The sequence below is a fragment of the Canis lupus genome, chromosome 7, assembly GCF_003254725.2.
Source record: "Canis lupus dingo isolate Sandy chromosome 7, ASM325472v2, whole genome shotgun sequence".
Classification (NCBI taxonomy): domain Eukaryota; kingdom Metazoa; phylum Chordata; class Mammalia; order Carnivora; family Canidae; genus Canis; species Canis lupus.
In genome coordinates, this window is record NC_064249.1 from 28724765 (window position 1) to 28740319 (window position 15555).

Consider the following 15555-nt stretch of genomic DNA (forward strand, 5'->3'; position numbering starts at 1 on the left):
AAATGAATAAACATGAACCTCAGTGGTCTGCCTTCCTGATTTTGCCTGGAACTATCTCTAAATTTAGGCAGCCTTGCAATGATTTTTGTGTACCCCCTCACTCTCTTTCCTCTAACCACTGGAGTCACTTATCTGGCTCATATTTGTGTTTTTGTAGCACAGGAAAATCTACACTGTAAATATCAAGGGTAAGTGAGTGAAATACAGAGCAAGGGAAGTGTGAAGTGGGGGTTGGAGAGTGACAAACTGCAGGAAACTGCTGTTGGCTAGTGTGAAGAGGACCTGTTTTAGCCTCTCACTGATATCAGGACACACAGGGGTCCTTATTGTGCCTGGGTAGTCACAGTGACAGGAAGATGGGTTGTAGCTGGGATGCCTCAGACCTCCTTACTCGCCTCTCTGCTGGTGTACACAGATTTCTAACTGATCGCAACTCTCTGTCCTTTCAGCCATCAATGGGATGACCTACAACTTGCCCGGCCTGAGAATGTACGAGCAAGAGTGGGTGAGGTTGCATCTGTTGAACATGGGCGGCTCCCGAGACATCCATGTGGTTCATTTTCATGGCCAGACCTTGCTGGAAAATGGCACTCAACAGCACCAGCTAGGGGTCTGGCCCCTGCTGCCTGGTAAAGAAGTGCACAATAAAAAGAGGTCCCTGATGAAAAATGGCTAGAGGAGGCAATCTTGGCAACTGTCACTGTCCCTCATTCCCCCCTGTGCATTTACTGCCTAAGAGTCAGGCATGGGTTCTGGCAGAGATCATGAGCAGAGACTTATCCTCAAACAAAATACAGAGTACAAAAGAGCCAGCTAATGCATTCACTATTTATAGCACCACACAGGCTAAATGTGTGGCTCAACTCAGTTCTACAAAGATGGTATGTCTTAGGCAGTTTTTTCCAAACCACTCTGGGTCACTTAGGCCAGGTCTTAAACAGATTACGAAATGAATCCCACACGGCTCAGGCAGTGAAAGCTTTCTGTTGGGAAGGAGATTAAAAACTTCCTAGGGTTTGGGGATTCTTGCATTCTTGAATTCTATTCCTCACACTCTCACTCTGATATCTTTGGGCAAACAGCTACAGGAATCTTAATCTTAAACTGACTCATGAGGCTGTTTGGTAGGAGGGGGAATTTTTTAATGATCATAAAAGCTAAAGAATAAGAAGGGTAGTTAGAGCTTTTCATGTACAAAATAATGAGAAGGTTTTAAAAAAAATCACAAAGGATTTTTATGTGCCAATGAGTTGTTTGTAGGTGTATCTCTGTGTGAGTAGGGGTATGAGTGCTAGATGCCATGGACTCTCAAACTGTAACAGGCATAGTAAAATTCTAGGAAGCTGGTTAAAATGCAAATGCTAAGGCAGAGATTTTGCTTTCAAAGACTTTGATCTGCTAGATCTTGGGCAGGTGCCAGGGACACTGCATTTTTCACAAGTAGCCTATCTTCCACAAATGCTGTGAGAAGCTAGTGAAGGCAGACAGGCATCCCTTGCCAGTACTTTGGATGGAGAAGTTGCTATGTGAGTCAGCCTCTGAAAGGTACAGCAGGTCCAGTTGGGACTGGTTTGGTTAAGGATGGGGAAAGGGTATTCTTGTTTGCTCCATTCAGGCTGTGGCTCACTAATAAAGCTATAAAGACTCACTCTGTTAAAATCAGAGATGGAGGGATCCCTGGGTGGTGCAACAGTTTAGCGCCTGCCTTTGGCCCAGGGCGCGATCCTGGAGACCCGGGATCGAATTCCACATCAGGCTCCCGGTGCATGGAGCCTGCTTCTCCCTCTGCCTGTGTCTGTGACTATCATACGTAAATAAATTAAAAAAAAATTTTTTTAATTAAAAAATCAGAGATGAAGGGGATTAGGCCAGACTTATTCCTGACTTTTCACTGGATGTAAAATTGCCAGATGGGTCCCCCTTCCCACAAGCCTGTGTGAAACACTGAGAAGCTGGAATTGGCTGGCCCATCTAAACCTTCAAATCTAAATACCTGTATTGGAGTGTGGGAGGCTAGAATCTTTTCCTGGTATTAAAGGAGGATGACCATCAGCTATTAATTTTAACTCACAATCTGGAAAATAGACATGAATTACAGTCAGCAGAATTTCAGAATTAACTGGCAATGGGAAGCATTAAATATCAGAATGGACAATCAGAAGTTTCAGAAATGTCATTCTTTCAGTGATTTTCTGAAACAATTTATGTGCATCTCTATCCAAATATGTAAACTTGAAAATATGGGAGAAGAATGTTTGACTTTAATTTTCTCATAAAAAAGAAAAAACTAATGAAATAAAGGGAGAGAAAGGAAACATGCACAGTAGTCTTGAGGCCCAATGATAAGTCATTCAAGGTTGTTTTAATACTTAGAACTCAGAAACTGTATTATGTAGGGGTTAGCTTGTGATGTTATATGTAGATAAATGAAAGTTTCTTTCTAGTAAGGGGTGTTGGAGATTTTTTTAAGGTCCTGGGGCAATTTATTTTTACTAATGTATATGTGTATTGCTGTTTTGTTTTTATCTGTTCGTTTACACCTCTGGTCCTGCCTAAAGAGAAATAGATCATTTTTCATTTCTTTTCTAAAGCCTCTTGAGGTGCAGGGATGTTAGGATTCTTTGATAGCTGCCAACTAATATTGTTAACTTGGGGTGGTTAACGTTGTCCTTCACTGTCTATTTTAGGTTCATTTAAAACTCTTGAAATGAAGTCATCAAAACCTGGTTGGTGGCTCCTCAACACAGAGGTTGGAGAAAACCAGAGAGCAGGGATGCAAACACCATTTCTCATCATAGACAGAGGTACCATCCAAGAGCCACATGATATTTTTAGCAGGAGGGTCCCTGCTAGAACATTATTAACTTTTAGAGTGGAAATATTGAGCTCTGAGAACTCTGCATGACAGAGGCATCGTGTGTACCAGTAACTACTTTTATTCTGACCCATATCTGATTGCACTGCAAACATGAGTCTTCTAGGAAACTTAAATCACATGTTTCAGCCCAAAGGCATTCTTCTCAGTTGGGGAACCAATATAAAGTATCTTCCTTCATGATGTGAAATTCGTGGGAAAGAGAATGCGAGAATTTTCCAGTCTCCTAGAATAGAGAGGGGAAAAGATACCTGGAATTCAACAATGACTGGGATAGTCTCTGAACTTGGCATTTCAGTATTTGAGAAATCATTTCCATCTGTCTACCCCTCCAGCCAAGCAAGTCAGCCAGCCAGCATTTATAAAGTATCTGTTAAGTAACAAGTACCGTGTCAATATCCAGATATCTCAGTAGCTGGCATTTTCTTTTGTGATCAGAATGTAAATAACTCTAACTTTCAAGTCAACTTTTGGGAATGTAGACTTATAAGGGGTAATACTTAATGTTGTATAAATTGTTTATTTCAAGATATAAACTGATGGAAATCAGTTTAAAACTAAATGCTTCAGGATTTCCATGTTTTCCTCTAGGATGTCACTATTTCTGTTAAAGCACCAGTCTTGCTAGTACATTGACCATTTTATAACCAGGCATATTTTAAGTCAGTACCATACAAGGTAGATGAAACCAGCTGACCCACCAAGGGTATAATCTCTAGCCATGGAACTTTTACATTGTTATGTGTATTTTCTTTTTTTTTTTTTGTTATGTGTATTTTCTAAGCAAAAATTATTCATTGTTCTGGTTTGCTTTGTTTTGTAGAATGTAAGATGCCAATGGGACTAAGCACTGGCATCATAGCTGATTCACAAATCAAGGCTTCTGAGCATTTGGGTAAGTAGCAGCATCATAGACTTTGGAAGCATATCCTACAGTTATGCAGTACACAGCCTGAAAAACAACTCATGACAACCCTGCCTATTTAATCTATAGATCATGACTCCTCTCCAGGCTTTTCTCTACCACATGGTAAAGCAGCTCCATCTTGAGGTGCTCATCTGGTAGAGGAAGGAGCAATATGATAGGCACTAAAACCTGTTGACACTCCTTTATCACTGTCACCCTCTCTGGTGTATAATGTTCCCAAAGAGTCTGTCCCGGGAAAGACCAAGAGCGAGGGGTCCTCAGAATCTCTATGCAAGCAGTACAACCTCTCAGCAGGGATTGAACAAGGAGTGAATCCCTTACTCTTATGATCATGTGCCTGTTTCCAAAATTTTCCCCATTCATCCTCGTCCCAGGTTTGATCACAAGCGTAATATTACAGTCAGATTTACAAGGTCTTATGGCCAGATACTGTTCTCCCTGTTAATAGGGCTCTTTCTTGTGCCAGCCACTCACCCATTCAAGAAACTTTGCTGATCATCCAGTCTGTCAGGATCTCCTAAATTTCCTCTCTCTGCCTCAAATCCCTTCCTAGGACCAAGAGGTCAGTTGCAAGGGATAATGAGGCTCCCATAAGTCCTTCCACACCCTCCCCATAAGCAAGCACACTCAGCAACAACCACATTAACATAAGTGAGAAAAGATAAACACAACTTCTGTACAAGAAAGGAGGTGGGTGGTAGTTGACAACTGACCAAGCAGACCTGAAGATTTCATCACCATGAACTGACTTAGTAGCTGAGGCCTATGTCAACTGTCTGGTCTCTTAAATTCAGTAGAAGCTCCTGCAGAGATCTGGTCTTCCACTGGTACTAAACTTACTTGGGAAATTGCTAGTTATATGTTTTTGTTTTTCAATTCAAAATAATTTTTTTCTTTTTTTGGACTTAGGTTATTGGGAGCCCAAATTAGCAAGATTAAATAATGGTGGGTCATATAATGCTTGGATCCCAGAAAAACCTTCAACAGAACTTGACTCTAAACCTTGGATCCAGGTATATCTTATAAACCTGACAATATTTACAGTACCATTATAATAAAGTGAGGGTGATTTAATAATTTCTCTTTGTTGTTCTTGCAATGTTCTAGGCACTATCCTAAGTACTTTACATAGTCAAAATGAACCATATGAGGTTAGTTCTAGTAATACCCTAGATATCTTTTTCACAGATGCAAAAACTAAGGCACAGAGGACTAATTACCTGCCAAAAGTCACATACAGCTGGATTTAAGTCCAGGTACCCTGTGCTCAACTACGGATTGTATCTAGCCATTTTATTAGTTTGCTAAGACCTTAGGTGCTGACTTTTTGGTTCTAAAGAAAGCTGGTTACACAACGAATTAAGGAAGGACTTAATTGTGTGACTTGTTGACAAGAACAGTTCTGTTTAATGGCTTTGCTATATTGCAGATAGACATGCAGAGGGAGGTCGTATTCACAGGGATCCAGACACAAGGTGCCAAACAGTATCTGAAGTCCTACTACACCATGGAGTTCTATGTGGCATACAGCTCTGACCGGACAAACTGGCAGATCTTCAAAGGCAACAGTACAAGGAATGTGATGGTCTGTGTGCCTCGTTTCTTTCTGAATCTCAAGACACACCCTGGGGTCACTAGGTTACTATGACTATGCCTATCACTATGTCTTTTTTAAAAATACCTTTCTGGAAAAAAAAATACCTTTCTGGATGGGAGAAATACAAATGTCTTTCTTCGGGCCTTATGCAAGAAAGTGGCAAAATGAGGGTCTGGTATTACAAGTTAAAGCGATAAGTCTGACCTGAGACTCCAAAACTCCATAAAAAGCCCACTTTTTGATCAAACTAAATACCCAGACTCTTAGGTTGGCAGATGGTGTAGGACAGAGTAGAATATCTGGTCTTGTGCTTTTAAGGAGCTCACACTAAAAACTGGCCTCCAAGAGTTTTGATTATACTAACTTTTACATTTTATTTTGTTCTTTGTTTCAGTGGACTTGAAGGAAATAGCAATGTTAATGCCAGTTATGCTCAGAGGCAGTGTGTTTTTCAGACTTTTTTTCTGCTCTGCCTTAGGAATGACAATCCCTTTCTGGGTCTTTCAGAGGCTCAGCCAGAATTATTCCCAATATCCCATGTGTACCAGTCCCAAACTCCTTCATAACCCCCTTTCCAAAGAGAGCTATCAGAATGTAAGGAGTCAGTCTGCCATTATTATGCTGATAACTTTAAATTTGTTTCATTTTTCCTGTAAATCATTGACTATTTTTCTAGTATCTGTATTATTAGCTATCTCTAATAATAAATTATTTGCACTATACCTTAGAATAGATCCTGAAAATCTCAACTTATACTTCCTACTAATCAGTTTTGGAGAGAACACAGATTACAGTTAGAGTTCATAGCTTAAAGACTTTTGTACTTATATTCATGAGGAATGTTGGTGTATAGTTTTATTTTTTTGTACTCTCTGGTTTTTTGTTGTTGTTTTTTTTTTTTTTTTTGACTCTCTGGTTTTGATATCAGAGTAATACTAGCTTCATAAAATGATTTGGGAAGCATGCTCTTCTGTGTTTTGGGAAAGATTTTCTAGAGTTGGTGTTCTTTAAATATTTGTAGAATTCACCAGTAAAACTACATGGGCCTAGTGGTTTCTTTTCCAGGATATTTTTTTTAGATTATTTATTTATTCATGAGAGAGAGAGACAGAGAAAGAAGAGAGAGAGGGAGGCGGACACAGGCAGAGGGAGAAGCAGGCTCCATGCAGGGAGCCTGATGTGAGACTCAATCCTGGGTCTCCAGGATCAAGGCCTGGGCTGAAGGCGGCACTAAACCGCTGAGCCACCCAGGCTGCCCCAGGATCTTTTAAATTATGAATTCAATTTCTTTACTAGTTACTGGCTGTTCAAATGATCTATTTCATACTGGATAAGTTGAGATAGTGCTTTACAATAATTGATCAATTTCCTCTAAGTTGTTAAATTTATGTGGATAGAGGTGTTTGTAGTATTCTTTTATGCTTTTGATGTCTGTAGAGTCTACAGCGATATTGCCTATTGAATTTGATATTAGTAATGTGCATCTCTTCTCATTTTACTTTCTCATTCTTGCTAGATATTTGCCTTATTTTTTTTTGCCTTATTTTTTTTAATCTTTTCAAAGAACTAGCTGTTTCACTGCCTTTATTATTTTTCTGGTCTTCAGTCTTGCTTCCCTTCTCTTCTGTTTTAGCTGAATCTTTCTGACACTGGTCCAGCGAGGAAAGGGGCAGGGGCACACCTCATCACTGCCAGGTAGACTTCGAAGTCCAGCTTCCCCAATGAGGGAGGACCACTCCTCTTTGCTGTTGGGTGGAAATGGGGTAGTCTTCACTGGTACTACAGTGGTAGGAGCCTTATTAGCAGCTGGCGGAGATGAAAATCCTGGGTTCCTATTTGGCTTTCTCTGATGCAATCCCAGTGAGTGTTTGGAGGTGTCTTGTTACAGTTTTATGAGCATGGAAGTCTAGGCTCTTCAACTTGGCCTTTACTGCTCTGGGTGGAGGAAGAGCCAAGTGTTTTCTACAATGTTTAGTTAGAAGTAGAGCAATTATTGTCTGAAAATTTTCTGTCTTTCTAGACTGGTCTTTCCTGGTTGTGTGACTGGAGGAAGGAAGCTTTCACTAGAACTTTCTTTTGTCTGTACTTATTGGTGTTTCCTGGTTGCTGGATTCCCAGTCTGGGATATATGAGACAAAATAAAACCCGGAGAGCCCAGCACCATGTTGTTCCTTGAGTCCCAAGGACGTTAGCCAGTCTGCCTTCTTCTCTCCACCTTTCAGAGGCTTCTTATGTTGTAGCTGTACTCAGCAGGAGATACAAGGCAAAGTATATGTACACCATCTTCCTGAATTGAATGTATCTCCAATTTCTTAAGACTAAGGTTTAATTCAGGCCACATGAAAACTTAATATGACAATATTAAGTTAAACTGAAATTTTATTATAAAATTACTTTATAGATAATTGTTTAATAACTAAGCTTTCCTTTTTTTCCTCTAGTATTTTGATGGCAATTCAGATGCCTCTACAATAAAAGAGAATAATTTTGACCCACCTATTGTGGCTAGATATATTAGGATCACTCCAACTAGATCCTATAATAGACCTGCTCTTCGATTGGAGCTGCAAGGTTGTGAGGTTAACGGTAAGGAACTAAGATGCATTATGTCTTGAATGCCTCTCAGAGAATCCAGCTTTAGTAGATATGAAGAATGTGTAGAATTTTTAGTTCTCTTCAATCACAGAGGTGCCTAGTAAAAACCTTGGTGAAACAGTTTCTGCTCGGGTAAACTCTCATTGTGACCTAGACCAAGACTGGTTCTAGCAGCCAGAGGGTAGGTACCATCTCTTAACAGTACCAGGATGGCAGGGACAGTGCCCTGACCCTCCAAGGAAAAGCCCTAGCTTAGAATAACTTCCATCAGGCTATTTCAATAAGAACTAAGCTTCAGACTAGGCCTGACTCTTCCGAAGTCCACAGGTCACTCAGACTTTAATGTAATGAAAGTATCTAGCAACATTACTGGCATATATTAGATGTTCAATGAATGCTTTAAAAATCTAAAGTGCTTACCAACTTCTTGCAACATTTTTTTAAGATTGATTTATTCATTCGAGAGAGAGAGAGAGTATGTGTGTATGTGCTGGTGGGGAGGGGCAGAAGGAGAAGGAGAGAGAGAATCTCAGGCAGACTCCCTGTTCAGTGTGGAGCTTGAGGCAGGGCTTTATCTCACAACTCTGAGCCAAAATCAAGAGTTGGAGCCTTAACTGACTGAGCCACCCACGCACCCCCAAACTTCCTGAAACTTTGATTAAACTCTACATTCCATTTGGCTCCCTATTTAGGTAGTCAGGCTTTTTTTTATGTAAGCTGGTATTTTTCAGGGGATATAATGTGATCTGTGGTATAAATAAATCCAGGTAATCATAAATGACCATACTAAAATTCTACTATATAAAACAAAGATTTTTAAGGGTCACTTTTTTTCTTTCTATGTGGTATATGATGTAAATGGTAGTTTACTCAGATCAGAGATTTAAACTGCTCTAAAATGTGATAATCAGCACTATTAATCTATTCAAAACATTTTCTATTCAAGAAGCATTACTTTAAAAAAAACCCTCATTTTCTTGATATAATCACTATTAGCAGTAGGTTTTTTTTTATCTTTTTTTTCATGAAGAAAGATATCACTTCAAGAAAATGTCTGCATGATTTACCAACAAGAACAAAGCATCACAGAGGTGATGATGATGATGGGCAGTTATGTTTCTCATGTTCACAGACAGCCTGAGGACTAACATTAAAGTGCACACGTTGGCAAAATTCCCAATGGTGCATAACAGGAATCATCCTCAAAGAGTTTAAAATAAACTGTTGAACGTGATGACCAAGGGTCCACTGTATCTTCTTCTTTATAGCTTTTTTAAGACAGAGAAATAGAATATACTGTTATATACATAGACAGTGTAGGAATATTTTCTACCTCAAAGAAAAGACAGAAGCTTCCATAGCTCTCTGAAGGAAGAAAATGAGTTTAAATATTTAGAACATGGTGTTTGGGTGTCAGACTTCCTGGGCTCCAATTTAGTTTCTGATTCCTCTAGTAGTGTTACTTCAGGCAAGTTCCTTTTTCTTGCTGTGCTTTTTTTGTTTTCCTATTTGTAAAATGGAGGTAATTAGGAGCATCAAGTAATACATGTAGAGCCTAAAAATAGGATTTGGCATGTGGGCAATAACTATCCATTGCTGGCAATGGTTGTTTTTATTGTTAGTAGAGATATTATTTCTTGTCTCCTCTGCAAGTACAAAATACCATGCAAGGAATACTGGTGGGGCATAATTAATCACATTATTTTTCTTTTGACAGGATGCTCCACGCCGCTGGGCATGGAAAGTGGAAAGATAGAAAACAAGCAAATCACAGCCTCCTCATTTAAAAAATCTTGGTGGGGAGATTACTGGGAACCCTTCCGTGCCCGTCTTAATGCCCAGGGTCGTGTGAATGCCTGGCAAGCCAAGGTAAAATATGCCTATGAATGGAGTTCACTCAGTCTTCCAGAAGAAAACAAAGGACCTCACTAAAGAGAACATGGGGATCCTGGGAAATCAGAATATAATCTGTTTCTGCAGATTATGATCCTACGTCTGAGAATCTAGAATATCTGTTGACTTGATAACTTTAACTCTGATTTTGGCTCAGAGAGGTTTCTTTCTTTCTTTCTTTCTTTCTTTCTTTCTTTCTTTCTTTCTTCTTTCTTCTTTCTTCTTTCTTTCTTTCTTTCTTTCTTTCTTTCTTTCTTTCTTTCTTTCTTTTTTAATCATTTCTGAGTTTCTTGGTCTAGTCTTGATTTAGATCAGGGGTGGGAAAATTTTTCCACAAAAGACCAGATAATAAATATTTTAGACTCTGTGAGCCATACGTTCTCAGTCATAACTACTCAACTCTGCCATTGTAGCAGGAAAACAGCTATAAACAATAAATAAATGAGCATGGCCATGTTCCAATAAAACTTCATTTACAGAAATAGGCAAGGGGCCCAACATGGCCATTGGGCTGTAGTTTGCCAACTCCTAATTAAAACAACTCATGTTAGTGATAATTGATTTAGATTGCAACACTTTCTTTTTTCAAATTTAGCAATACTTTTCATTTTCTTAATAGTGCTATTTAGATTTCTTTGTTCCCATTTTTTTTTTTTTTGAGAACTTTGTGACTTTCCTTTAGACAGTTGGAGGCATGGCAAAATGCTGCAAAACCAGGGTTGTAAATCAGTGGCCTAAGTTTAATAAGCATCTTCCAGAGAATTATATTGCCCCTAATATTAGCCCATTGAATAATTCCAGTGACTTACTTTTAGGCTAATGGTTAATACTTTGCTCATTTTCATTTCACTCTTCAACTGACTTGAAAAATCTCAATGGCATCGAAAATCAGAATGATTCTATCAATCAACTTAACCCTTCCTTATTTTCTATCCTCTGATGTCCCTCCCTTGAGATACCTACATTCTAGTTCCCTGGACTCCATAGAATCCCAGGTCCTATATTTATGTTAAGCTGCTAGCAATGGAAAGAGAGTTGTGGTGGTAGTGGAGAAAACAGAAGAGCTTGGATGGACCCCATACAGGTAGTCTTGGGAACTGACATTTGTGTCTCAAAACTAATTTCTGGTCCATCACAGACTCACAGAATGTAAGAACGGCAAGGGGTTTACAAAGCATCCAGTCTAGTCTTTCCTTTTTAAATTTAAACACAAAAGAGATTAAATCATTTTAGCTTAGTTTGGTGGGAGAATCAGGAAGCCTATATTCCCGATTAACAGGTCATTGGCCCTCCCACCATTTGAAGCCATGCAAACACCTCATTTTGCAATTTTGCAGAGTAGTAAAAGAGACCTAAAGAAGTTAAAATAATAAAAGTAATAATGTTATATTGCATTGCATTTATATCATTACATAAATAAAATAATAAAAAAATAAAAGAAAAAGTTAAGGAGAAAGGATCTCATCCATTTTTTTTTCCCCAGAAAACCCTTTAGATCTATTCATAGAATAACTTTGTCACCCTACCTTGTATTTTACAGCTTTTTGGAAAATTTTGTTCTGTATATAATCTGCTTTTAGTCTTTGTGATATAATAATGGCTTCAAAGATGAAATACTAATTCTAATTTTTAATGCCATTATTTCAAATCTGGAATTCTAAATTATAACCATTTCACTTAATCTTCTATTAAGATTAGATGTCTTTATAGGGTCTCTTTAGAGAGGCTAGACACTATGCAGGCACACATACAAACTGAGGTGTCTCTACCTCTTTTATGTCTATAAAAATTTTTTTATACCTTCAAAAACCCTCTAGATATCTGCCTCTGTATCACTAGTACAACCTGGATTGGTTACTATTCAGCCTGGTGATACACTAAGAAACCACCAAATGTCACTAGAGAATATTACAAAATTAACAAAAAAAAATTAATACAATAATTTTAATTCAATCAAGTTGCTTTAAAAATACATACAATATATGAATATATACATATATATGTGTATAAACATATACACATACATACATGTACACATAAGTGATGTTAAAGAAATACATCAATATTCACTATTTCATATAGAACTGAATGAGACTATGGGGCATGATGTATCCTCCAAAGGCGAAAAATTGTCTCTGATTACTCTAAAACTCAGTCTTTCTGATCCTCTTTCTCCAGTATGTGTCAGCAAACATGTGATTAGGCATTTTGTTAGGCCAGAGACAGGATATCTATCATGCCATATCAAGTCCTAGGCACGGCTTTATCAGGTATTTCAAATATTACATTTATTTGAAATATCAGAAAAGAAGAAATTGGACTATTCCTCCTAGTTGACAGAAGTGATGGAAAGAAAAGTGGGACTTTTCTAAAATAAGTTAGAGAGGATACTATTCAATCCTTTCCCAGATAACCCATCAGCAATATCATCATGGCATTTAAACAAATATGTTTAAGAAAATAATATTTACAGATGATTTAGCAATCTAATTTTTTTCTCAAGATTCATTCATTTATTCATTCAGCAATATTCGCTGAATACCAACTGTGTGCTATACATTGAAACACAATAGATCCTTGCCTTCAAAGAGTAAGGGATATAAACAAATAAACCATTATTGTACAAGATATGAAATACTCTAGTAAAAGTTTATATATGTCTGCAACAACAAAGAAGAGGGAACAGGGAAGTCCTTTAGGAGATAGAAAATCATAAGGGATGAGAGAAAAGAAATGCTTTTGAGCGCTGCACATTTTGATACCTTGGTTTAAAAAATCAAAGGATTTAATATCTGCCTTATTCATGTGTCCTCATCATTTTTACAGGCAAACAACAACAAACAGTGGTTACAAATTGATCTGCTCAAAATCAAGAAAATAACTGCGATTGTAACACAGGGTTGCAAGTCTCTGTCCTCTGAAATGTATGTGAAAAGCTACACCATCCACTACAGTGACCAGGGAATGGAATGGAAGCCTTACAGGCAGAAATCCTCCATGGTGGACAAGGTATAGGGTGCTGTCCTGGCAACAACAAAGCAATTCACAAACTGCTATGAGAGAAGTACCTATATTTGCAAATAGCTCTTTGCCTTTGACAAATATGTGCGGACATGCACCTCCTCTCTAATAAGTCCGAACCCTAGCTTGGCAGGTAGCTGGTGTGGGGACAGAGACCATGCGGACTATCTTTCAGCAGTGGCTGGGCCACCTGTGAAATAGAACCAAACACCAGGGAGAGGTATGAGCCATCATTAGCTCTGATTGAGAAAGATGGTAAAGAGCTGTCTCTCAGTGGGCTTGCACTGCTGTAATAAATGATCATAGTTGAAAGCCACAAACACTTCTCTTTCACAGTTTTGAAGGCTGGAATCCTAGAGAAGGGTGCCAGCATGGTTGGGTTCCTGATGAAGGCTCTCTCCTTGGTTATGTTCCCCCATGGCCTTCCTTGGTGCAGGAAGAGAGATCCCACGTCTTCTCCTCTTTTTGTATTAATCCCATCAGGATGGCCCCCACCATCACAACCTGCTCTAATCCTAATTACCTCCCAAAGGCTCTACCTCCTAATACTATCCCACTGAAGATTAGGGTTTCGATGTATTATTTTGAGGGGGACACCAACATGCAGTCCATAACATGGGTCTAGAAAACCCTCCACTGTGAAATAACATCATATTAGCATTACCTTGGGTATACTTGTTATTATTGACTGATCAAATACCCACAGCCATGAAGCATTGTGTATCATATTATTAAGCAGGAGACAGTTGTTATCCTCACTGATGAAGAAACTAATTTCTTGCAAGACGAACTACTCCATTATAGTCCTTAATTCCTTGATTCTAAAATGCTCCTGGGGGCATATCTAAGGTGGTGAGTCTAAAATTCCAGGAAGGGAAATCAGGCTGGAGCCAGTAGGAGGGGCAACACAGAAGGGGATAAACCTTTACTGGATGCTCATCCTGGGCTCAGCACTTATCTTGGTGAATAAATTTGAACTTCTCTCTCTTTTTAAGTTCCTGAGATGTTTGTTTAGTCAGTTGATTGGTTGGTTGGTCGGTTGGTTGGTTTGGCTGGTTTTATCTGTCACTGTACTAAAGTGTCTCTATAGCTGGGTAAGCATCGTTGTCATAAACAAATAGTGACTTAGCTTCTGCTGTGTGTAAATGTTGGGGAACCTGCTGGGGATGCTAAAAGGAAAAAAAGGCATGAAACACAGTTCAAGTGAGGATAGAAGGCATTTGCCAAAAAAGAATAAGTAAAAACACATGGTTGCATTTTACTTTAAATGTTGGTGACAACTAACCACTGTCTGGCACTTACTATGCATCTGTCATATATTTACATACTTTTTGAAAAATCTTAATTTAAGGTGAGGTAAACTTTTGTTATCTCCATTTTTCTGGTGAGGAAATGGAGAATCAGAGAATATATGTCACCTGCCCAAAGTCACACAGCTACCAAGGGGCTATGGGCAGAGATGGTTTCATAGCTGCTCCACAGCACCATGTCAGATGTCAAATGTCTCTATTTTTCCAGCCAGTGAGGTGGAATCCCTAAAGATGTCTGCTAGGCATGTGATTTCATAATTGACCAAAGATCATCTTTGATAATGTATGTGTTCATCGATGTCCTCAGCTTGAACTAAAATTGCAAAAAAAAATTATCAATAAGATTTTCATACCCATTACATCATCATTAAAGATCTTCTCATATTTTGCTTTCAGATTTTCGAAGGAAATAATAATGTCAAAGGACACGTGAAGAACTTTTTCAACCCACCAATTATTTCCAGGTTTATCCGCATCATTCCTAAAACATGGAATCAAAGTATTGCACTTCGCTTGGAACTCTTTGGCTGTGATATTTACTAGAATTGAATATTCAAAGACATAGGAAAGACTCTTAAAGTTACCAAGCCATTTAGAGAGGGAAATGTATTTTATAACTATTTTAAATATTAATAATTTTTACTATTTCCCTTTTTTCTATTAGAGAATAAAATTTTATATATGAGACTTTCACAATGTAAACTCCTTGCTACAATTCAGCCAGATGAGGCTATTAGTTCTTCATTAATCTGAATATAAATGGGAAAATATCAAGAACCAATGAGCAAATGGCTTGTCTTTAACAATGATTAAAAATGCTATGTAAAGTAATATTCGTGTAGTTAGCATGCTTCATTATAGTTCTTTTAAAACTTTGCATACACTAATAAAAAGAGATATTACTTTTTTGAAAAGACATTTATAGACCTGGATAACTTTCACTCCCACCTTTAAAAAACAATGATTTAAGAGTAAAGGAAACAAGGTTTTAAATGGTTGATTTTTCTTGACATGGAGAGAAAAAAGAAATCATACCATGTGAAATAATAAGTGCTTAAAACACCCTGTCTTAACTACATGACAGTGAACTTTCTGGCCCTCTGTGAGTAAAGATACCAATAAGCATGTTTTCAGTCGTCCCACCCTGTAAATCTGGCCTGGTCTTCCTTGGAACTAACCCACCTATTGATATTCAGTGAGGGATCTTTAGAGGAGGAACACAACCCAAATAACCATGGGAGAAATGAACACGTAACCTTGGCTTCATTCTAGCTGTCACTACAATGGTAGACTGTTTCAAAACAAAGTTCACCTAAGGGAAAGCTAAAACCTAAGA

General features: G+C 38.3%; 1 protein-coding gene across 30 annotated transcripts in view; it reads left to right on the top strand.

Annotated features, from left to right (window-relative positions):
• The window catches only part of F5 (coagulation factor V), a 70231-nt gene extending 55181 nt beyond the window's left edge, over positions 1-15050 (top strand). For all 30 annotated transcript variants that reach the window (XM_049112315.1, XM_049112311.1, XM_049112317.1 and 27 more), the window contains 9 exons: positions 450-629; positions 2688-2804; positions 3699-3770; positions 4713-4816; positions 5233-5388; positions 7842-7986; positions 9713-9864; positions 12715-12897; positions 14616-15050. In XM_049112315.1, the coding sequence (XP_048968272.1) occupies positions 450-629; positions 2688-2804; positions 3699-3770; positions 4713-4816; positions 5233-5388; positions 7842-7986; positions 9713-9864; positions 12715-12897; positions 14616-14762 (1256 nt within the window). In that variant the 3' untranslated portion in view covers positions 14763-15050. The remainder of the gene's footprint in view (positions 1-449; positions 630-2687; positions 2805-3698; positions 3771-4712; positions 4817-5232; positions 5389-7841; positions 7987-9712; positions 9865-12714; positions 12898-14615) is intronic.
• Positions 15051-15555: the final 505 nt, after the last annotated feature.